Raw genomic sequence first — 24,110 nt, forward strand, 5'->3', positions numbered from 1 at the left:
TCAGACGATACAAGATTCAGACCAGCAGCAGCTTACAGAGCCTGTATCACATTGGCCACCGCGCCAGGATTAGCTGCGCTCTGATTGGCTCAGACACCCTCGAATGATCTGCTCGGAGTTCTCACTGAATGAGTGGGTGGCAAGGTCTACATACTGGGGCAGAGAGATGATGGGGTTCTCTTGTTTGAAGTGGATCTGAACAGACGGGGACTGTGAGTCTACTGAACCGGTCTGTTCATGTGACTGAAGTCCAGGAAGAGCAGTCAAAACCTGGATGCTGTAAGTCTGGAATGTTTTCCATCTTCATCATGTCAGCCATTACTGCTAAATAAAGCCGTGCTGCGATGGTTTGTGGCCTGTTTTTAACATCAGCGGCATATTGTTTTGTTTTGATAAAGTCAGCGATCAGCCTGCTGCGTGGACGGAATTTAAAAATGTGAGAACGTGATGCTAGTTGACAATAATGTTCGATGTCATATGATGCAACGCCAGGATCTGAAGCCGCGCTGCTTCACCGGTATCTCCAATTACCTGTTGTCGAATTTCAGCATTAATTATTAGTGAAGATGTTGCACTCTTTTATGTCTGCCTTCACTTGTGTTACAAACGGGTGGGTGGTTAAATTAGAGAGAGCAGAATAAACCTCTTCCCCAGCGTCTGCAGCCTGTCTGAGCTTTTTGTTTTTTTGTTTGTTTTGTTTTTCACATCCAGGTGTGAAATCGTCTGAGGCTGAGCGGACCTTTAGTGTTCAGGTGCATCCAAGCCTGAGGCAGCATTGAGAATGGGAGGTGGAGGCCAACAGACCGGGCCTGGAGAGCCCGGCAGCAGCAGCAGCAGCAGCAGCAGAGCTGCAGGTGTTTACAGCTGGGAGGAGGTGCAGAGTCACTGCAGCAGGAATGATCAGTGGCTGGTGATAAATCGAAAGGTGTACAACGTCACGGAATGGGCCAAAAGACATCCCGGGGGGTTCCGGATGATCAGTCACTATGCTGGAGAGGATGCAACGGTAAAGCCCCCTTTACATAAAAACAGTTTTTCCTACAAAGATAAATGTTTTTATTATCTATCATTTGTTTTTCAGGAGGCATTCGTGGCTTTTCATCCTGATTCAAAGTTTGTGCAGAAGTTTCTGAAGCCTCTGCTGATTGGAGAGTTGGCAGCGTCTGAGCCCAGCCAGGACCGAAACAAAAATGTGAGAAATAAAGTCCCTTACGTTTACAGTGCAGCTTTTATAGTCTCACAATGACAGCATGGGTTAGTGAGTGCAGAAACACCTGGTGAGCAGGAGGAGGTCAGAGCTCTATTTATTTATTCATGAGTCTTACGGTGTTCGGGAACATCATGGACACACTGTGTCCTTACACTAAAGGTTAAAAACATTTGATTTATGACACATTCAGAGCTTCTTTCCTCTGCTTACAGGCAGCGACCATACAGGACTTCAACAACTTGAGAGTGCAGGTGGAGAAGGAGGGACTGTTTCGAGCTGATCCTCTGTTCTTCTGCCTTCACCTGGGTCACATCATGCTGATGGAGGGCCTCGCATGGTTCATCATCTGGTACTGGGGGACTAGCTGGATGCTGACATTACTGTGCGCAGTGCTACTAGCAACTGCTCAGGTGTCTCTAACACTTCTTGTCTCTCTGTCTGATTATTCATAAGTCAAAATCTGCAGCAGATAAATCTCACAATACTCATCTTCCTCAATAGTCGCAGGCTGGCTGGCTGCAGCATGACTTTGGCCACCTGTCTGTCTTCAAGAAGTCCCGCTGGAATCACTTGCTGCACAAGTTCATAATTGGTCACTTAAAGGTGACATTTCTTTCTTTCTTTTAACTGAGTCTTGTAATTATTACAGACAAAGGTTATTCATATTATTGTTTCATTAGGGAGCTTCTGCCAACTGGTGGAACCATCGACATTTCCAGCATCACGCAAAACCCAACATCTTCAGGAAGGACCCGGATGTCAACATGCTGCAGATCTTTGTGCTTGGAGCCACTCAGCCAGTGGAGGCAAGTGGATGTTTTTATAATCATTTAAGTATTTTTTATGTCATCCTAACTCTGTGTTCCTCTCTGTTACAGTATGGCATAAAGAAGATCAAACACATGCCCTACAATCACCAGCACAAGTACTTCTTTCTTGGTATGTTTATTTAAACACAGTCGAAGACTATGAAAACCCTTCAGAAATAACTCTTACTTTTTTTTCTACCTTAGTGGGCCCGCCGCTGCTTATTCCAGTTTACTTCCACATTCAGATAATTCACACCATGATTTCTCGCCGTGACTGGGTGGTAAGAGGGTTTGAGAGCAGTTTTCTTACACATGTTTTACAGATGTGTTCCTCTCAACTAAAAATGAATGTTCTTGTCTTGTGAAGGATCTGGCTTGGTTCACGACATACTACATTCGCTACTTGATCAGCTTTGTACCCCTGTATGGCCTGTTTGGTTCATTGGCGCTCATCAGCTTTGTGAGGTGAATGATATTAGATGAGATAATATAAATCGCTTGTGAAGATCCTGGTTATGTTGTATCAAAGGACTAAGCAACCAACTGTAGCACTTTTGAATATGATTTATAAAAACGTTAGCCTGTACATATATTATATATATTGTACATATATTTAGAGGGTGTAAATTATATACAGCAGCAAATGTTTTACAATCAATCTAATTACAGATCTGTTACACATTAACAGACTTGCTGTTCATGTTAGATAATGTTAGATAATGTTAAAATGTGTCTCATTAATCAGGTGATTACAGTTTTTTACACCTTGGGCACATGTATTTTTTATCCATGTGACAGGATTTTGGAGAGCCACTGGTTTGTGTGGGTGACTCAGATGAGTCATCTGCCGATGAACATCGATCACGAGAAGCACCAGGACTGGCTGAACATGCAGGTACCTGCTTCAATATGACAGTCAGTGTAAAAGAGTTCAGTGCTCCTTCCCTCCAGTAGATAAACGTATTAATAAGTGATGGTTGTGTGAATTCATCTTTTCTCTCCTTCTCTCCTTCAGTTACAATCCACTTGTAATATCGAGCAGTCCTTCTTCAATGACTGGTTCAGCGGACACCTCAACTTTCAAATCGAACACCAGTAAGTCAAATCATTGAATTTTGGACTCAAGCTTGTTCCATACTCCACAAGAACAAATTTTCTTGTCGCTCATGAGGTGGCAAGACCAAGAACAAAGTCTGTCGGGCATGGACTTTTCACAAATCATGAGAAGCTTGTGTGCAGAACTCCCCATACGACCCTCCCACTGCAGCGCGCTGTGTGTGTGTGTGCAGCACACACATGCACAGGTTTTGAACATGTTTCGCTGAAACAGCCGTCTAGGTCAACGTTATCTGTTTACCTGAATGAGGGATGATAACAAGCTGATAATGTTCAGGGAGGTGGGTACCTTCGTGCTCGTACCATGATAATAGATTGGGCAAAAGGTCTGGGAGTTTATTATTTGACCTGTGTGGATTCTGTGCTACTGGAGAAGCTTTTCCGCTTCTTCACATTGACCACGCCCACTCTGAAATCCCAACCAATCGCACAATAGTTCTCAGACCTGACTGATATAAAAAGTTCTGCTCAGACCATATGTCGAGAAAAAGCTGCGAGAGCTGCTGAAGCAGCGCTCCGAGAACAAAGTGGCGTTGTTTTCTTCTCGGAGCGCTGAAAGCAAAAAGAAAGTTCTCTGTTCGTGCTCACTCACATATCATGTACATTTACACCTATGTAGGACATTTATGTCTGATGGCTGCTTCCGGGTATTTTCTGTTTCACTAGTTTGTTTCCCACAATGCCACGCCACAACTACCACAAGGTGGCCCCGCAGGTCCGTGCACTGTGTGAGAAACATGGTGTTCCTTACCAGGTGAAACCTTTGTGGCAAGGCATCACTGATGTTGTCAGGTAAGAGTAATAATATTATGTAATGGTGTGATGGTATTATCTGTAATGTACTGCTACATAATACTGATGGTCAATGTTTGTCTGTCTGACAAGGCTGCCAATAGACCGATTGTAAATAAACACACAGATACAATCGATAGAGATAGTATGAAATGACCTTTTACTGTGAAACAGAGCGACTGCCTGTCTGGTGAACACAGCATTTAACTGATGTTTTGTCCATTTTCAGGTCTTTGAAAACTTCAGGGGAACTCTGGCTTGATGCATATCTCCATAAATGACACCCTGTGTTTCCTTCTCTAAATGGGGTGATGATTTTCCCTTGTCTTTTAAAAAAGCTGTTTGCATTTTTAACTCCAGTTAATAGTGTGGGAAAGATCTTTTCTAATTGTTTGTTATCATAGTCAAATTTGATCTGACTGACTTTTAGTGCTCACAGTTTTCCTATCAGCAGTAACTGTGAAAATTGTAAAAACTGAGTAATTTATATGGAGTAATATTTTCTGTCTCATGACACAGCTGGAAATACTAATCCTGAGTTGTTAAAATTGGGGTTAAATATTTTAATGTTCTTCTGTCTTTAAATTCTTATTCTGTTCTTTCAGTATACTATATAAAAAAAACCTGTGTGGACCATTTCTGCCTCTCTGGTGTAAATAGTCCACTCACAAACACACAAACTGTGACTGAGAGAAGGACATGTTATAAAATACATTTATTTTTTAATTGATTTTTAACATTTTTTCCCAAAATATTTACAACCCCTTTTTAATATTTTTATAAATCTTCATTTAATTATTCAAACCAGCACAGCATATACACTTCTTTTTCCTGTTTGTGCAGTTCACACTGCAAAATACCATGCTGTTAAAAACACGTAGTGACTCACTGTTATCGACTTCATGCGGAATTATTGCTTATGTTTGCCAGAATGTCTGAACTTTAAGGAATATCATGTACATATTAACACTTAATGCTGATTGGCATTTACCAACCAGGACGAGACAACTTCTGAATCCTGCTAGAAGTAACATTAATTTTTTAAAATGTATTATTCCTGTAAACAGTGATCTGAAAGTTATTGGCTATATATCAGAAAAATGTGTCAAACATTCTGGCACTGATTTAAAACTACTTATTCACCTAAGTCTTTTAGTAAACAGATGCAATAAACATAGACCACACTGACTCATACGTACTTTACATGCACATCATGCATACACACTCACACACACACACACACCATACTGTACATAAATGCATAAGTCGCTCTTTTCTGCAGGTATCTCTTTAAACAATTTAGTCAGATGTTGTTGTTTGAAAGCTTAACAGACATAATTAGGATAAGAAAACTTGAATACATAAACATTGAATGATACAAAATAAATATACACTTAAAAATGTGTACAGTATTTGAGTTTTTCTTTTTTGCTGAAGGTGATTATGAACAATCGACTGATCAGAGAGGTTGCTGTACATAGAAAAAACAGGAAAACAGGTTCAGTCTGTGCCGGAAGAGTCAATCCTCTCCTGCCTCTTCTTCATGATCTCCTGCAGCTCTGAGTTTCCACTGGACTTCTGTAAAGAAATAAAACACAGATGTAAAAAGCTTAAATGTTCTGTTTACATGCAGGGTCAAAGAGAAAATTGAGAAGGGGTCGTGAGCTGATTTTGAGTGTCCTTATCTGAGGTTTGAAAGAGAGTTGCACACATAGTTTTGTGGCCTCTGTGAAGCTGTAGGGTGATCTGTTAGCTGTTGTACTCATAGGACTGTTGTGTTTTTGTTAGCTTCCAATGAGCCATTTATATCAGACTCTTATCATGTTGCACCACAATGTTTACAGCAGCCCAGGTACAACAAACACAATGCTGGCTCTAGAGAGGGCCTTTCATTTTTATGTAGCCACCCTCGGTGTTCAAACAGGACAGTTGAGAATTCAGCTACTTGCAATCTGCAGCCTCACCACAAGATGTCCCTAAACCCCACACATCCTGTCAGCTGTCAGTTTCATCACACTCCATTGTTAATAGAAGCTTCTGTATCTATTATAATATGATACACTCTGTAAATGAAGTCAGAGGCATTTGTGCTCAGCAATAATCTCTCTATTTGCCCTTACATAGTTCACATTGCACAGGTAATACATTAAGTCTAATATGTTAATGTGTCACAAAGTTTACATTTGCCACCATGGTGTAACAACTATTCCTCTTTGTTGTAATTTAGCACTCAAATGTGGATTCCTCCTGTGGGGGCTTAATAAAGGATTATCTTATCTTATCTTATCTTATCTTAAATCCTTTCTAATTAAAGCTGGCCTGTTTTCCAGAAGTACACACCCAATTTTTGGACTGTGCATGAATTAATTATAGAGTGTGCCTCTCTGAAAGGTCTGAAAGGTGACACCAGCTTTTTTATAGCTGAGTTTATCTACTTGTCTTAACATGCCCAGGTAAATACTGAAAGTTGAGATGTGGGTATTATTCACACCTCATCCAGCTCATGCACTTTAAAATGTGCAGAGAGCTATGTGACCAACCTCTAGCTGTTCTTTCTGTACGGTGACTTGAAGGTAGACACGACTGCCTTCATCTCCGCACACCGCCTTTAGTTCCTCTTTGTTGAGAGAGAACAGCTGGGCTCCAGTCAGGATCCCCAAACACTCCACAGTCCTGCAGATAATATTATTAACATGTTGTTATCAGTTATGACTGACAATACTGATGCTCAGTGCGTATAGATGTTCATTGTTTCTTTCCTTCTTTTTCTTTGTAGCGTTGCATGAAATAAACGGTAAAATGAGAAGGACCGGCTGACATTGTCATTCCTTGTTAATGACAGTAGTCATGCAATGTTTGCACTTTGCTTTGTTGTGCCACCATACTGTGACAGGATCCTGTAGCACACATCAGTGCAACACCCAGTGGGGGTCAGCAAACACAACATGTTGAGGGAGTGTGTGTAGGTGCTTTGTTTTAGTTAGATTTCAACCATGCATGACTTACGGTTTTGAGAAGCCTTTTGAATTGAGCCATGTGATCACCTGCTCCTGGTTTGATTCAAAGTTAAGTGGCACTTGGGTGCCTGTCGGTTTCTCCACACGGAACTTCCTGGTGGGTGCCTGGGATTTGTTAGCTGTGATCATCATCAAGAGCTCATTGTTCACCTCATCCATCACTGAAAAACACAAACAGAAGCAAATATCAAAACAAAAGCATGAAACAGAAACAGAAACATGGCTAAATTTGAATATGTTCACTTTGCTGTTTTCACCCACTTTTGTCTTTGTGTCTCCCCTTGTAGAAGCTGTCTGCAGGGCTCAGAGAGCCAGTTGGTGACGTTGCATAACCATGCTGCACAGACACAATCATACTTGATGAGAAAGCAACCACAATTCATGTTATTCCAAAAACTGGTTTGTCTTCCATCTCATTCAGGCTGATACATTTTTGCCCAGAAGCCAAAAACAAAATATGTGTGTCAGTCACACAAGGCAGAGTAGAGCTACGACTGCAGCTGCTGCAGTGTGTTGTGTGAACCTGCACACAGCCGTAAGCTGACATATGTAAGGGTGAGCAGAAAAAGGTACAAGGTTATTTTGTTGTTAAATCTAATACAACTAGTATTCTAAGCTGTAATAAAGAATCTTTGACCCTTCTCATTACCTTGCCTACATTCACCCTTTACCCTTCCTGACCACATGCCTGGGCTGTTTTAAAGGTGCAATTAAAAAAGTTTGGCCTAATTTAAATCCTTGTAGACATTTAGTGTGTTGTTCACCTGGCTGTATTGGCCCTCTGGCTCCTCTATCTTAACAACATCCAGAATGTTAAAGGGGACGTAACCCGCCTGTCCGCTGCGGTTGCGTAGTTTCCACCATTGTTTGTCATCTTCTAAGACCTGCAGGACATATTTCACATGTCACTCCACAGCAGTGCAAAGTCTTACTCATGTCCATTCATGCATTTGCATTCTTCAGTGTTACACTTTATGTTTTGTCTTTCAATTATATATCAAAGTTAATATGTACATCTTTATCGCTGTCAGGTGATACAGTGTAATATAAAACCGGTTCACTGCAATCATCAAATAAGGAATGAGAAAATATGACATATGACAACCTCGAGGATTTCATCCTGCAGCACTGACAGCTCGTTGGCATTCCGCGCTACAAAGTGGTAGCGAATTTTGGCATATTTGCGGCTGTGAGGTGCCCCATTGTAAGACCTGTCAAGACACATTGTATGAGCTTAACATGTTTTTATGTCAATTAAAAGACTTGGCAAAGTGTGTGAAGGTCTTACCCATTTGATGAATTTGAGGAATGAGTTCCATAATACTAAAAAACACAGGCAGATACATTTACAGTTACATTTCTATTGTGAGAGCTTGTACAGAGAGTGACTAACAAACAACATCCTTACATCTTCAGCTGAGTGTTTCCTGTAATCAGGACTGGTTGGGGATCCAAGTGGTCCAGATGGTCCCTCAGTTTCCCATGGGGCCGTCCTGAAAAGCTCAGCCGGTGGCTCCCAGCCGTTACGAAACTTTGGGTAATAAGGAGGAGCGCACTGATCGCTGGGCCACTCTGCTCTGCAGGAGGAAGAGGAGTGAAGTGGTTACAGCAGCAACACTCCATATCAGTGCTCACAGAGCCAGCAGTGATGATCATACCTGGGTTTGGTCCATCCTTCCCCGAGCAGTTCAAAAATAGTCATCTCTTTGGGGCTGAGATGTCCCCTCAGGAAGTCAACAGCGTCTTTGGACAGATGAGGAGAGATGATTGATCGTGCCAGCTCAGGACTGCCACAGCTCTGCAGCACCTGTGGACACATATGTAAGTTACAGGAGCATCCAAAGTTTATGCAAATTTCTCATCTACTTTTTAATCAGTTTGAAATGTTCAAACACAGTTTATATGGTGCACTACCCCACAATCACAGAAAGAATGAGAACATGGATATACATTATCCTACTAATGTCCTGTATACACTACAGGTCAAAAGTTGTAGAACACCCAAATTATTCCAGTTTTAATTAATAATTATGTGGTTTAATGTCTCATTGTCCTCTGAAATAAAAGTATAGAACAAATAAACTGATGAAATCCATTTATAAACCAAAATGTATTTCAGAGTTTGACCTCACCTTCACCTTTGGCAGATGTAACAGCTGAACACACTCATGGCATTCTTTTTACAATGGAAATCCAATATTCCTCAGAAAATTCTTCCCAGCCCTGTTCCAAAAGTTCCCATGTGGCCCTTTGCTTTCACTCTTCTGTCCACTTCATCCCAAACCAACTCCATGAGGGTTTAAATTTGTGTGTGTTTAAACATGTTTTCAAGTTTACCATCTACTTCTGTTTTTCCCTAAGGTAGTTCTAAGTCATTATCTTGCTTTAGGATGAACCCCTGACCAAGTTTACATGTACAACTGGTGCTGCAGAATGCTGAGGTAGCCATTTTGGTTCTGTGTGCCTCTCGCTCTGTACAAGTTACTGACCCTGGATCCAGGGCAAAACAGAGTTGATCTCACACACTGAGGAACCATCCTTTCACCTACTCGATTGCATACAAAAATCCTGCTTTATGAACTGAAGATGTCAAATTTTGATTCATCAGTACATAACCCTTTCTTCCAGTGGTGGTGTTTCATGGTCCAGGCAAGTCTTTTTTCCTTCATTTGATGTCTTAGCAATGACTATCTAGCATCATCTCCCTCAGTCAAACCTGCAGATCGAAGTCTTCTCTCCACAGTTGAAACTGAGACTAGCTTACTACAACCCCTGTTGAGCTGTGCTTGAAGCTGTCCTGTGAGCCACCTATCACACAAGCTGCTAACTCTCAGAAACCTGTCTTCTGATTCTGTTGTGGCGTTGTGTCTGCCAGACCTTTTTCTTCTCAGAGTTTCCTCCAGTTTCCGACTGACGGTTTGCCTTTTGATGGTGAAAGAGACTTTCTTCACAGTTTCTCTTTAGGAACCTACATGTTTAAGTGTTATGATGGTCTGTCTCTCTTCCATTGTTAATTGCTTTTTCCCACCATATCTATATTACTATATATTGGACTTGACCAATATATAGCTTGAAATAAAAAACTGGAAACACTGTGGTGTTCTAAAACCTTTGACCGATAGTGAATGTACATTTCATCAGCTGAGATGTGTTGAGGACAGCAAGTGGGCCACATGTTGTGTTACTCCCCCAGAGCTCTGTCACAGTGCTGTATTTCTTTGCAGCAGTATCAAAGGTGTGGCTGAACACTGCAGCTCTGGAAAGCAACATTATGTAAGTGAGGCTGCACCTGTGTTGAAAGCCACATCGCTCCAGTCTGGTGAGAGTTTACTAGAACAACAGTGGGTGTGGTACCAGAGAAAATAAAAACAATATGAGAATGCCTGATGGGGAAAAATCCATGTGCTGAACTGTTCTCAGTCTTTAAATTTAAATTGGCTCTGATCAGCCTGTGAGCTAAACTTCGCCAACCCTGAAGTTGAGAAAAATCCGTGTGTTTAGAATGACTTGATTATTACCAACTCCAGAGGTCCAAACAGGAAATGAACCAGCTCAGATGCACTTGGGTTCTGTATGTGCTTCTTCAGTTTGGCCTGCAGGTGGCACAGCAACAGAAAAAAACGTTATTAGGTGTTGAAGAGGGAGCAGCTAATGCATGAGGGAGGTTGAAAGCTGTGATATCTCACCAAGAGGTTGAAGGCCAGCTTCAGTTTCTGCAGGCTATCAATCACCTCTGCTTCAGTGGGGGGCTTGGCTCGTAGGGTCAGCATGCCCTCTGAAAACAACCAGAGTAACAACAATGACCACACACAGACTCCAGAGTTACAGGATGACGACATGGACATATCACACAGACAGGTTTCACTTTCTGGCCAGGATTCAAAGTCATAGAAGTAAATGTTTAAGTTTTCTCATCTCTAATAAAGCTTACGATCTCCTGGGAATAAAGCAAAGCCATACCATAATGGTTAGTTAATAAACAGCTTTAAAAAAGGTCACTCTGGCCAAAGAGTAAGAAGGAATGTGCTTCATCAGAGTTTCACAACTGGTGGTTCAAAAGGTCCCGAAATTCTCATGAAATCGGTGTTCTGTGATGTGAATCTGAGAATCATGTCGCCTTGCCAGCTCATTCATGTTGCCAAATCTCTCTCCATGAAATAGGTCAGGAATCCCTCCCCTTCACAGCCAGTTCCACTCAGTACAAACACTTTCATACCAGTCATAACTCTTTATCTAAAATGGGATAGGCTTTATGCAATGACTGACTGCTTGCCTTGTTCAAAAATATTTGCAGAATTGCAGCTTAAAATTTGAAGTTTTATAGTAAACCAGACAACAGTCTGACACAGGTGCTTGGCGTGTCTTTTGTTGATACTAGTCTGGATGTCTGCCTATGTCACATGCTTAGTTTCTCTGATTAGTTTTATGTGCATCCAAATGTGTCCAGGTGCTGTTTATTCTGTGTCCACTGATAGTGCCCTCTGGATATCTTATTCAAATCCACAGAGGGAAAAAAAAGCATTGGAATGGCTAGCCAGGCTGAGACCTATGTTGACAATATTTACAAGTTAAACAAAAAGGGACCTTGACCCCAAAGTTGAGAAACAAAGAGAGAAAATCCATCACTTTCAGGACATCTGTCTGTGCAGTCAGAGACAACACATTCTGCTGCTTTTACATGGAAGTGTGGAACATTTACTGCATGTGTCCTTAAACGTGTAGTTTGTTTAGTGTCACTTGTTACATGTGTGTCTCACTGCATAGGAACAGTGTGTCCAGGTTAAAACACAGCACCACACCACTGCCAGTGTTGGGTGGTAAAACATTACTCACCAACTTTTTGAGTAATATTATTACTTTAAACACAAGGGGACATTTTTTAAATGCATCTAAGCTGCTGATACCAGACTCAATGCAAAATTCAGCTGACTTTTGCTTTGTTCTAGTGTTAAAAAATATTAGTAATAATATTACCTCAGTTATGAGAATTGAGTATTATTACTAAACAGTATACCAAACTGGCTACTACTACCACACATACATCACTGGGTGAGAGTCCTGGGCCACAGGACACAGAGAGACACAAACATGGCGACGTGAGCAATATAGACATATCGTCACTGCATTCGTGCCACCACAAGAGAAGAAAGGGCGACAGACCTGCTGGTCCTTTCTTCTTATTCTTCTTACTCTTGTTGCGATGGTTGAGCTGAGAGAAGGCCTCTGCTGCCTTCTGCAGCCGTGACACAAAGATCTCTATGTCATCCAGGGCACAGTTGAGCATTTGCTGAGGAAGCATAAGAGAACATATAGCATTACAGGTGGTGTGACATCAGCTGTGTGATGTAATGACACACACACACAAACATACTCACCACATCCTTTTCAATGCGCTGTGCCAGCTTTTCATGTGAGTCTGGGTCACTTTGTCCATGAGCTCGTCCGTCTACATTTAAACACACACAAAAAAACCTCATCTAACCTAAGAGCAAATGCATATATGTGTGTGTGTGTTTTTCAGTGTGTGCAGTCTCACCCTGTGTGTTTGGTGCTGCCACTCGCCCCCTTGCAGCAGGAGGGGGGCCCTTAGGGGCTGAGGGGGGGAGGATGGTTTCTCTGTGACGCTTCATTTTTTCCTGGTTCACCCTAAAGGAGGAGGAGACACAAAAACAACCTTTAGCCCCCCTGACAGGAAGTTAATCTGATCACTGCATCAAATGTGTATCTGTGTGTGTCGGCTGCAGAGCTGATCTTACTTCAGAGTCTGAAGCCGCATTTTCTTCCCATGCTTGTTGTCTCCAATGGCACTGTCTATATCTGCATGGACCATCTCAGCCTTCACAAAGTAAGGAGACACACAGACTTAGACAACAACTTCACCACTTACTCTGAGTCACACTTCAAGACTGACACCCACCTCCACCTCGTCACAGTGGAAGAAGTGGATGTCGGGATTGTGCTGGTCCTTGTCCTGACACATGAGCAGCAGCACAGAGGGGTAGCGGGTCTGATTCAACACCGTCTGACACATGTGGATGGTGGAGAGAGGGAAGTTCTCCAATTCCTCCTGGAGGAATGGGGGGAGGAAACATAATTAAGGAATAGTTTGAGAAAAAAGGTTAATTTGCTTTTTTCCCCAAGAGTACATTAAGAGTCCATTCATTTGCATAATGAATGAGTCTTATTTTATAATTAATAATAATTACAGCAGTTGATGAGTCTTTGCATTATGAATGATGATTGAATATGGGAACAACTAGTATGTCCAGCAGCAATAAAATCCACCTACCAACGCCCTCTGAAGGTAACTGATCTACATACTATAACTTTGCAGCTGTGGGATTTTATCCAAGATCTTACATAATGCAGCTTCAGAACATCTTTTTTAGATGCTTCCCTCCTGGTTACATGACCTTATCTTTTCACTGTACCATGCTAACTAGTAACTGTTTCACTATACTGATATATTATGTATGTATGTGGTGTCGTACCTGTGTGTCACAGTCAAGCAGCCTGACAGCCTTGTCTGTGACTTGAAGGAGCATCTCCTGAGTCCAGATTTTATCTTTGGAGTCCAGAAGAACCAGCTTCTTGATGGCATCGTCCACTGTGATGATGGACTCTGTCTTGTCCATGATGAATGTGGAGAGATGCTAAGGAGAACACGGTGTGTAGGAGATTAAGGCCTGGATTTAGCTAGAAACAACAGCTACATAGAGCCACAGCATACCGTACTTTTTATGTAAGTGGCAAAATATTCTTGTTATATGTGACTAGCCTTATTTATTACTTACTTTATAGAGTTAATAGTTAATAGCTAATTTAAGCATATGTGTTAATATATAACAGACATCTGCATCTGTCAAGCTCAATTTAGCATGAAACATTGTGACTAAAAAACAGGAAATAGCTGCAGTGCGTGGCTTGGTGGGCTTTTCGTGGACTTTTAGTTCTTTTGCTCAGTTTTCTGTGCTTCTGTGTGTCTTGGTTATTTACCTGCTTTTAGTTCTATTTCCTGTTTTATTTTGAAAGTCTTGTCCGTTCTCCTTGTGTACTCCCATGTGTTTTGCCTCCTCTTGTGTTCCCCTCCATTGTTAATCACCTGCCCTGCCCTTATGTGTTTCACCTGTGGCTCGTTGTCTTGTGTATTTAAGTCTTGTGATCCCCTTTGTTCCTCATCAGTCTGTACTGGGTTGTTCCTGAGTTGCAATCTTGTGTTTCCATACCGGGTTCCTGTGTTCACCTTTTGGTGTTGGTTACTGTGGTTTTGGCTCTTTTTGGATTTTGGTATTAGTTGGCAGGATTTCATATTTACATTTTAAGAATAAATAGCATAAAGTGTAGTTTAGTGAATCAAATGAGCCATTTTCCCATTTCCAAGACTAATCTAGGCTGGCTTCATTGTCATGCCATGCCAAAATTATTGAGCTGTATTATTATGATATAAAATCTTCAGTATTACCACTTTCACAGCACTTTCATGGCTACTGCCTTCCTGCTCTTATCTGTGATTAACCTGCCTGTGTGTGATAATGGGGAGGCATTTAAAGAAATCCTATCCGTGGGACATAGTTCAGCACCAACCCTGAGCTGAAGCACGTCTCTCATTCAGCGTCCCTAACATCAGCGCCCTACTGCTGCAATCACAGGCCTGATTGTTTTATTACTGGTTCCCGTAAATGAAAAGCTACCAAGAGATTAATCTGTAAGTCATTGTGTGTTATCACTTGGCAACAGAAGAATACATCGTAACTGTAGATTCTGTATCTTGTTTTTCACTTCACTCATTTTTTGAAAAAAACAAACCTAAACATTTATAATAATACAACCTTATTAAGTCTTATTCCAGTGTCTGGAATAAGACACATACATTCCTATTTAAATGATAACTACAGTAAATTATACAGTCTAAAAGGTTAAAACAATATAAAACTAAATAAGCCTGGGAATACTTTTTACTCAAAAACAATTGTATTCAACTTTATTAGCAAACATTTACAAAGTAAAGCATGTTATAGGATGCCTTAAATTGATCATAAATGTTTAAAGCTCTTAAATTCGAATGAATGTGTGATTTACAAAACAAACAAAACACACAACAAAACAGTTCGGGTCTTACCTCAACGTGATACTGTGATGTCTCGTGCATGATATAGTTCGAGTTGGAATATTTCTTCCTTTGTTCTGTAAAACACAGAAATATAACAACTGTGATCAGTCAACAGCATATTTTTCTACATAAACATCAGCAGTGACACTGACCTAAAGACAACATGCTGCACGTTTGAGTAGACTGAACAGATGACAGCAAACACTGATGTGTGAGCTGACAAGAGCAACAGGGTAATAAGGAAGCGACAAGGGCACATAATAGGTGTACATCACCGTCAACAAGACAACTGTACTCTTCAGTGATAACACATATATATTTACTAATACACTATGTTTGACAATTAAATATTTTATAAATAAGCAATAGACTGCAGTAAACGGTTCTTATGTGATATCTTTGTGTTTTGTATAAAAAAGTCTTCCCAGAGGACAAGTGGATGGAAATGAAAACCTATCTGAGAAGTTAATCATTAAGTCTCATATCAAAGAGTGAGCGTGTCTTAATTTGCCCTGCTTGCCCACATTATAAAGGTGGCCAAGCTGGCATTAGAAGTCACCAGTCAGAGGCACAGATTTATAGCAGGCTCAAAGATCACTGACAACAGATGATTCACTTCCTCATCTGAGGCTTTTACCCTACATTTAAGGGCTGGAAATACAGATAATGTATCTTTACTTTGTCATAATAAGGCAGCTGCAGTACTAGCATTTTTGTGAATACTATAAGTGCTTATAAACAGATCAATTAAAATGCTCTGACAAGCTCTAATAAATAATAAATGTCAAATCTAAGATGAGCGCAGAGTGCAGTGACCCCCCCCCCCCTATAAAATCTCATTTTTAGCCACACCCACACCCAAACACTGCAGCTTACCACAGCATTGTTCTTGGCATTGCGTGTGCTAGAGGCTGCTACCATTGTTTTTAAAACTGGGCAATGTTAAATGAGTGTGCCAGTGCTCTCATTGACCTATTTACCAGGTGAATAGTCTGCAGGTAACAATTACGGCTAAATGGGAGTATGTTCCTATCAGCCCCACTGCCAGACCTCATATCAGATCTCTTTTCTGTCCCCCACCCAACAGAGTCAACACTCTGATGCCACACAGCTTTCTCTTCAAACAGACACCATTACCTTATGTGCTTTATGGTGACTGCGATACAAAAGCAATGCTGTTTGCGCAACACTCAACAAAGTGTGTGCAAAGGCTCTAAAGTACATTCCAATATTTGATATCCCCGTATTGATGATTCATTGTGATGATCCATCCACTGTGGTTCCAGCACTGAATAAAGGTTTCCAAATGGGATGATTTTTATATCCACACACTCCAGTCCAAATGACGCAAGTATTTGTCTTTCCTGGTACTGCCATTTCCTCTCCGCTGATTCCTTCCTGCTTTGTTGCCCACAGGTGAAACACAAGCGTCAGGTGTCGCTCTGAAAGTTGAGCTCGCCCCATGTCTTATTAATGAATGACATTTATGCCAATCAATTCACAGCGCTGCAACAGCTTGCAATAAGAGCCACTTAGCAGGCAGATGGGCAGATCCTCAGAGCTCTCTAGAATCAATGGCCAGTGATAAACATTGCTCCCTGGCAGCTTATCAAACCCATATATGGCCCTGATCAATCAAACAATCTCTAAAAATGTAGAATATAAACACAGCTGATTTTTTAAGCCAAAAGCAACAGAATACATACAACATTATATAAAACCCTGTATTGTAACTTCCAAACACAAAATCCAGGAATAAGCAATAATAAATGTGTTGGCACAGGCTGGCCGCCTGTGTTTTGTTTTTCTACCTGCAGGAAGTGAGCTGCAGTGCACACACAGATGTGACCATATGTTGCCTCAAAGTAAACACATCTCACAGAAACTGCACTAAAACGGCTGTATGTACCACAGACAACTCTGGGAAAAACCCCAGAGCAGGAAAAGGCACCTGTTTCCACAATTTAAAAAGATTTTACCTGACAGAGACATACTCCTTCACTAGAAACCGTCTGAGAAACTTAAGAAAGCTGCCCAATGCTCTGCAGTCCCAGGACGATGATGAGTCCAATGCAACCTCTTTCTGCTCTAACACAAAGCTTCTGATAACAAATCAAGTGGGAGGACCGGAGCATCATTTGCATCACTTGTGCACTGTGTGAATGACAGGGAAAGTTTGCATACAGAAATTGCCCTGCTGTTGTAATGTTTATTCAGCAATATGCGAGGCTACATCTATCCAAACGGTTGGTGCACAAAAAGGCCTCTCAGGTTAGAGATGCACCAGCGTGCTGCTGTCGCCCTGCAGAGAGGAGGTGATGGTGACCATCTGTCACACAGGGTGAGAAGAGCCAATGAAAACCAGCGCAGGCTCATTGCACATACAGTGGGACATTTCACAAAGATCACAAGAGCGGGTGCTTCATGTGGATATTTGGATGATTTATGGCACAGAAATGTTTCACAGACAACAAGGTGCACAGTCGGATGCTTTGGGAACATCTTGCATCCCAACAGTACAGTCATCTGCCATTTGGGGCCATTCTAAATTTGGAATAGTGCAGCCATGCAGGAAAGCAGGTTGTCCTGTTATACCTTGGTTTCTGTGATAAAATGTTTCTCTATGTTGGCAGTGTGGAGCTGGCAGCGACCAGTGAGCTAATGTCTGGGAGGAAACCGGGGAGAGCCAGAGGTAAGAGAGGGGCAGAGTCCACCTTTTTCCTTTCCACTTTTCAATGTGTCTTTTATTCACCTGCAACACGTTCCCACCCTGTTCCAACCACACTTTAAAAACAGGCACACCCTGCAGAGTGCATTTCAGTCACACACACCCTAACAGAAGTATGCAACAGCAAAAATAAAATGTCCCATCATACCATTACTGCATTTCACTGCAGATCAATGACAAAGGCAGACAAGGAAGATATGAATGCAGCGCTAACACAAACAACACAGGCGCATCCCTCCATTCAAAGTATACACAAAAGTTCGAAAGACACAACATGAATAAAACTCCATTCATGAGAAAGTAGATCACAAAAGGAAGAGCACAAACTAGCACACAGCAGGAAACTCCAGTTCTCTACAGGAGCATGACAGCAGCCTAAGCATGACTAGGTCCCTCACCAGGACCTTGGCCCCCTCTTATCAGTGCATGTGTGTTCTGGGGAGAGGACTGTGATATTCCAGTGAGGCCACATGGCTGCAGCAGCATGCCACAAAGCAAAAGTACACAATTTCCTAACAAAGCCAGTTGCAGATGCACACAGCATGACCATGGATGGTTTGAAAAAGTATGTCAGAGGATCACGTTACAGATTCTGGTCATGATTTTTTTTGAATAAAAGGAGTTTGAAATATCAGTGATCAGATTGACTTTCTATTCAGTCAGAATGATAGTTACAGCAACAATGAAGAACATATAAACAGTAAACAAGTCACAAGTCAGAGTGCGCAGCCTCCTAAATCAAACACTGTAAATGGTCTGTGGTGACTCATGCCACAGAAATAAGGGCAGGTGTCATTAGAGGGCATGTAAAGGCAAAAAGCAGTTCTTCCATAAAGCGACTCACCATAGAGGGCCTTGGCGCTGATCTTGCTGTCCGATCGGGCCACTCCACTGCAATGACAAGAAGAGGATACAGGGTTACGCTGCATGCCCTTCATCTTCTTCTACCCTCCCTGTACCTCTGGATGTCACACACTCCCTAAGTTTGTCTACACTTCAAAGACTTCTCATGAGTACCACAAAAATAATAGGAGTGATATACAGAGACAGAGCAGACTGGCCAGCACTGTATGAGATTAGCCTGAGATTCTGAGCATATGGACTAAAGAGAGAGAAGCGAGAGAGAAGGGAGGACAGGAGGGGGTGGGTGGTGGGTGTGAAGGAGGTGCAGACTGGAGCCAGGAACCCAGGCAAAGTAAACAGTTCCTAACAGAGCCGCTCTGTGCCCAAAGTCCCTGACCCACACCACCTTCCACACACTGTGTTAGTGATTCTCTCATGCTTGTGTGACAGTAACAGGGCCTGCAATCAGAAATGTAAATATTGAAGGGCGAGCAGCAGAAATGTGTGTGACACTCACTTGGCTTGTCCCGACTGAGGTCCCAGGACACTCATGATTTAAGGCATCCACCTGAAAAACAGAGATAAGGAGGATAATGAAAGGGCAAACATTTTCCACTACAAGTACGGAGTATGGTCTGAAAATCTTTCATAACCAGCCCAGGGTGTAAACATTACAGATACCTCATTAAGGTTGCAGACAGAGTATGTAAAGTAGTCTACCAGCAGGTGTTGGGCCTGTGCTCGATGGTCGGGGGACTGATGGGAACAATGGCACTCAGACAGCAGGCTGATATGCGCTGTGTAATTAGATCCACTCTCTCGATGACTATATCTGCATAGCTGCAATTAATTAATTTGGTTGGGTTTTACAGCAAGCAGGCTAACCGCAGTATTTGCCAATTAGCATGCCCTCACAAGGCTGCATCTAAATCTGAGGGATTAGAGGGAGGATAAAATGAGAGAACAAAAACTCTCCCACACCTTTCTTTCTGAGCCTGGAGACTTTGACTCATCTGTCAAGACATACATTGATGGTTATGTAAGATATATCAGGTTTGCCATACACCCTCAGGCTCCACGTATGTTTTAACACTGACTATAGACTGTAGAGAGTTTAAAATCGTAACTGGATGACCTGATTTAACAGGCTATGTTTGTTTTACAATGACTTTATTACTACAAAAAAATATAAATATTTCTCAGTTAAAGTAAGTTATATTTAACACTGAGGCAATAATTACGGTACCTTATGTGACTTTTAGTCTCTGATTAGCCATGTATCACTTAAAACAACCGGTTCAGTTTGTATTATTAATTGGTGGTGAGAGGTTAGGATCCTCTGTTACCTGAGAGCATTTGGGGTTTTCTGTGTGAAACTGACCTCGTGTCACTTGTTCTTGCCACAACAAGTTTAAACATTTCAGTATCTTAGAATTAAAAAAAAACAGCCTTAAGATATGTACCGGTATTCCCTTTTTTCTAAAGTTGAGATGTGAGTAAATATTAAATGGGACACTAACAGCTTATTTTGCAATAAACTAAACATAATCACTTTTAACAGATAATCTCCTTAGATCTTCTGATACAAAGAATGGTAAATCACAACAACAGGTTTCATAGCCTGAATTGTAGTTAATATGTGTCAGGATATGATTCAGAAGACTACAAAATGTCAGTGACAAATGAAAGGAAAACAAGCAGTATTTTACTCTAGTAAGAAAAGCCTGCACAAACGAGAGACTTCCTCTTTCTGTCCTTATCTTTTCTGTCATCTTCTCTCCATGCTATTGTTCGTGGCTCTGGCCGGCTGCCAGGTTTCAGGAGGAGGGAGGTGAGGCTGGAGGAGGACAGGCTGGGTGTCGCGCATTGTCAACCTCATGGCAAGAGGCCGTCTGTACACCTCTACTTCACCCCTATGAGGTGCTTATTGTTCAACAGTGACAACCCCTTCTTCAGAGGTAATTACATGGCATAGGAGCAATAATTACACACAACACACAAAAGCAGGGTGCTTATCTGGCTTACTCATAAAAGCAGTGTCATATTTAATGCTACCTTGATGGTATCTGGTGGCTTTAATTTCCATATTTAGCGGAATTAGGTCAGTGTAATACTCACACTGCTTTCTGTGACAAGCTACCCTGGCTCAGCAAAGCTCCCCTGCACACATTCTGGTATTGAAAGCTCGTGGTACCAGTCATGTGTTGTTGTTATTGGATTGAACCTTGTCAGTCTCAAGACATACTTGGTATTGAACAAAAACTCTCACAAAATTGAAACCTGGCTGATACTGCCAGTTTTAAAGAGTAAAAACATTCTATCATTAGATCACCACATATTCTTTAGACAAACTGGATGGCTACCTTTTTCTTTGTTGACACAGACAACATAGCAGCAGATTAATGGCCATAGGGGCTATAGAGGTTCTCAGGGTCAGAGTTATGTTGTAAAGGGAAAATGAATGGGTATTAACATTTTTCATTGACTTCACATTAATGCCATTTTGAGTGCTGATAGGCCGATCTGTTACTAATATCATATCAGCCAGTATATGTCAATCACTGTTTCAAAGATTAGAGCAAATGTCTGATTGTGATTCTGAAGTCATGTAAAGGGTAATTTTAACCCCGAGTAGTAGTAGTAGTAAGTAGTAAAATAACCAACTCAAACAAAAGTAAAGTGATGTCTAAAACCATGAAAGTACTGTAATATCCACTATTAACAATGTTTGCAGATTTTGCTGCCTTTTATTTGTACCCAAACACATTACATCATATTAGAACTCGACCGATTATCGGCCAGGCCGATTTTATCGTCCGATGTGAGCTGATCTATCGGTTTCGGCCCGATAAATATAAAGTTTTAAAAAGCAAAAGAAGAAAATCATCATCATTTAACCATGTTATGGGTGTTGTAGTTGCGTAGCGTGTCCACTAGAGGGCCATTTACAACTACCTCTGACCTACCCTTACCTGTATGACCTGATCAAAACAGTCAGACACTGCACTCTCAATTCTGGCTGTGGTAAGTTTGCCTTTGTCACGTGGATAACGTTGCTTTAATAACAGTAAGAATAATCATTCCCAAATAATTATCCTCTGAGCCCATTTCATAGCTAAATGCAAAGGCTGCGCAGCCGGTCCCCGAGTTAGCTTCTGCTAGCCCCGGCCAGCAGCTCGCCGTGGTTTTGCATGTGCTAGCTCTCGCCTAGCCGCGCCGCAACGGTTAGCACAAGTAATCAGAAACCGAGTTGGTGGAGAGCGAAACGCGCACACACGAAGCACAAATGCGGCCTAGCCCAGAGCTAGCAGACGCTAACCGGTTGCGAGCGGCTCCCCGATGGCGATGGTGTTGTGCTCTTCAGCTCTTCCTCAGTATTAGCCTCTGCTAGGTCCCGATGGTCCTCTAAATTGCCTAACCAAACTTTATCATTATTGAGTAAGTTGAGCTGTAAGTTTGTAGAATTCTTTGTTTATCAAAATGTAAATCTATGTTTTACAGTGGCTTTTGAAAATAAAAGTTTATATTTAACTTTAATTGTTGTGGCTTAGACTCATCACACACACACATAACAAATGTTAGGAGAACCTGATTATGTTGTGTTTTGTGTTTATGAAAGAAAACATTTATTTATATATATCCCAAATATTGGTATCGGCCTCTAAATTCCTACATTGGATGGGCATCAAGCATCATATAGTATATGTCATTTGGCCACTGATCACAGATTCAAACATTTATTGCCACTATTGTAAAATTATAATAGCACTAAAGTCACATAACCCAGCTGAAGCTACGTGAATCACTGCTGACATTCTTGTTAAAGCAACTCAGTTTATAGGCAAAAATAAATACTGGAGTTACCAAACTTGACAGTGAGATCTTATGTAATGTATCTTATGATGACATGATCTTGCTCTGATATGAGCAATCTGGACTTTGCCCTGTGCCCTTGTAATCATTTTGTACCAGATAACAGTTATCTGATTACATGCATTTAAGACCGTGCAGCCATTTAACCGAATCACATGATACCGTTATGATGCTGTTGATGATGCTAAAGGTTTATTCCGGGCACACAGGTGCATAGTAGAAGCCAAACAATCTGAATCAGGGCACAAGACTAAATCAGGTCACATTTCACAGACCAGGACAAAACACTAGTAAAGACTGTGTGATCCACATGGCAACCAGTGCTTCTGCTCTAGCTGTTAATGTGTAGCATGTTAGGAGAAGCCATGAAACCCAAATGAAGCCACATTCCTCTGATCAAAGAGCCAATTGTTGCAATTAAGGCTGCATGTGACATCAGAAGAATGTTGAGATGTTTGTGGGTCACTCAAAGAAATAATCAAATGCCAAATGTTTTATCACAGAATGTAAGCTACCTCATGCAATATACAATTATAATTCTGCAGTAACTTGAATCATTTGTTGACTTATACAGGTGTTTTTCTTCCTATACCTCCTCGTTATTTTTTGTGTTTTATGTGTGTGCCAGTAGGGCAGACAAAAGAAAACACTGATGATCTATATGTCATCCTGACGCCACAAACCTGTTTTTGTTCCGACAGGGCTTTTGAAGAATACTATATACAGCATAATCAGTGCCACTTTAATTTCTACATAAACGTACATAGACTGTGTAAACACTCTCTGTATGTGGCCAAGTATTTTGACCAGGCACCAAGTATTTTTTTTAACCTCTAATCTAGGCTATATTTATTCTTGTCTACACAGAGCCTCCATCTGTGCACAGCCAACCAACATTCTACAGCTGCGATTCATGTAAATCAAAACTCATCAGTTTCAACATTTAAACCACCAAGAGCAACAAATCACCCTGCTGCGGAAAAAAAATGTGACATGACCTGACCTGAACAGCCACTGAGGCTGCAGTGAGATTTGTAAAGTAAAAACCGGTAAGTTTGTATTCAGTGAGAAGCCACACGAGCCTACTTTTTACAGACTAAAGAAAAGAATAAAGAAAGAAAGAAGCTTCTTCTTTTCCAACAACTCACAGTGCTGTTCTCGGGACTAGATGAGAGGTGGTGAGAGCGTCTGTTCAAACGTCACCCTGCCATCCTAACCTGAAGTGACCGACACGAATTACTCCACAGGATATGTTTTGTTTCAAAGTGAACCCGCTGGACTCAAACACTGTAAAGTAAACTGCACAGTTATCGCCCAACACACCAGTTGCAGCTGCTCCTCAGACCAGTGTGCTGCCGCGCAGGCGGGTGATAGGTGAGTCTGCAGGTAACCCAATCTGACAGAAGAAGAGGAGGAGGAGGCGGAGGAGGAGCTCCGCAGACACTTGAAAGGTGGGTCTGCCTTTGTATGCCTTTCTCACTGTTGTGATGTGGGAGTGTGGGTGCATGACAGGTGATGTAACTTGCTGCCTTGTTGTAATCTCCAGGCTTTAAAAAACAAAGACACTGTGAAGACACCATTTTAGCCTGTGTGTGTGTGTTAATGAAACTAA

At 41.5% G+C, this 24,110-nt stretch overlaps 2 protein-coding genes across 5 annotated transcripts; one reads left to right on the top strand and one right to left on the bottom strand.

Annotated features, from left to right (window-relative positions):
* The first annotated feature begins 120 nt into the window (after positions 1-120).
* Positions 121-4,563, top strand: fads2 (fatty acid desaturase 2). Its single transcript, XM_028430808.1, has 13 exons — positions 121-279; positions 712-1,006; positions 1,082-1,192; positions 1,423-1,620; positions 1,712-1,813; positions 1,891-2,016; positions 2,089-2,149; positions 2,224-2,300; positions 2,387-2,484; positions 2,818-2,914; positions 3,035-3,114; positions 3,802-3,927; positions 4,157-4,563. The coding sequence occupies exons 2-13, from the start codon at positions 782-784 to the stop codon at positions 4,206-4,208; spliced, it is 1,353 nt and encodes a 450-aa protein (XP_028286609.1). The 5' UTR covers positions 121-279; positions 712-781; the 3' UTR covers positions 4,209-4,563.
* A 60-nt stretch (positions 4,564-4,623) lies between these two features.
* eps8l2 (EPS8 signaling adaptor L2) lies at positions 4,624-23,886 on the bottom strand. 4 transcript variants are annotated; one of them, XM_028430806.1, is made up of 21 exons: positions 23,822-23,886; positions 19,143-19,193; positions 18,627-18,673; positions 15,064-15,128; positions 13,436-13,597; positions 12,862-13,011; positions 12,701-12,780; positions 12,481-12,590; positions 12,320-12,390; positions 12,105-12,231; positions 10,631-10,719; positions 10,463-10,537; positions 8,603-8,751; positions 8,353-8,521; positions 8,233-8,267; positions 8,050-8,155; positions 7,709-7,828; positions 7,206-7,281; positions 6,934-7,105; positions 6,468-6,600; positions 4,624-5,505 (listed from the first exon to the last, which is right to left on the bottom strand). In XM_028430806.1, the coding sequence occupies exons 2-21, from the start codon at positions 19,175-19,177 to the stop codon at positions 5,428-5,430; spliced, it is 2,049 nt and encodes a 682-aa protein (XP_028286607.1). In that variant the 5' UTR covers positions 19,178-19,193; positions 23,822-23,886; the 3' UTR covers positions 4,624-5,427. The 4 variants fall into 4 exon arrangements, with proteins under 4 accessions (XP_028286607.1, XP_028286605.1, XP_028286604.1 ...); XM_028430804.1 differs by having other exon boundaries at positions 23,647-23,884; XM_028430803.1 differs by lacking the exons at positions 19,143-19,193; positions 23,822-23,886 and having other exon boundaries at positions 18,627-18,892.
* Positions 23,887-24,110: the final 224 nt, after the last annotated feature.

The sequence above is a fragment of the Parambassis ranga genome, chromosome 19 (assembly GCF_900634625.1).
Source record: "Parambassis ranga chromosome 19, fParRan2.1, whole genome shotgun sequence".
NCBI lineage: Eukaryota > Metazoa > Chordata > Actinopteri > Ambassidae > Parambassis > Parambassis ranga.

What these genes read in the sequence shown, in the direction of transcription:
- fads2 (XM_028430808.1), top strand. Translation starts at nt 782, where the DNA reads ATGGGAGGTGGAGGCCAACAGACCGGGCCTGGAGAGCCCGGCAGCAGC. An exon ending in GCACAAGTACTTCTTTCTTG is followed by an intron (nt 2,150 to 2,223) that starts GTATGTTTATTT and finishes TTTCTACCTTAG; the next exon opens with TGGGCCCGCCGCTGCTTATT. An exon ending in AACTTTCAAATCGAACACCA is followed by an intron (nt 3,115 to 3,801) that starts GTAAGTCAAATC and finishes CTGTTTCACTAG; the next exon opens with TTTGTTTCCCACAATGCCAC.
- eps8l2 (XM_028430803.1), bottom strand. Translation starts at nt 18,720, where the DNA reads ATGAAGGGCATGCAGCGTAACCCTGTATCCTCTTCTTGTCATTGCAGT. An exon ending in AGCTGGCCTTCAACCTCTTG is followed by an intron (nt 10,538 to 10,630) that starts GTGAGATATCAC and finishes TGCCACCTGCAG; the next exon opens with GCCAAACTGAAGAAGCACAT. An exon ending in TGCAGGATGAAATCCTCGAG is followed by an intron (nt 7,829 to 8,049) that starts GTTGTCATATGT and finishes TATGTCCTGCAG; the next exon opens with GTCTTAGAAGATGACAAACA.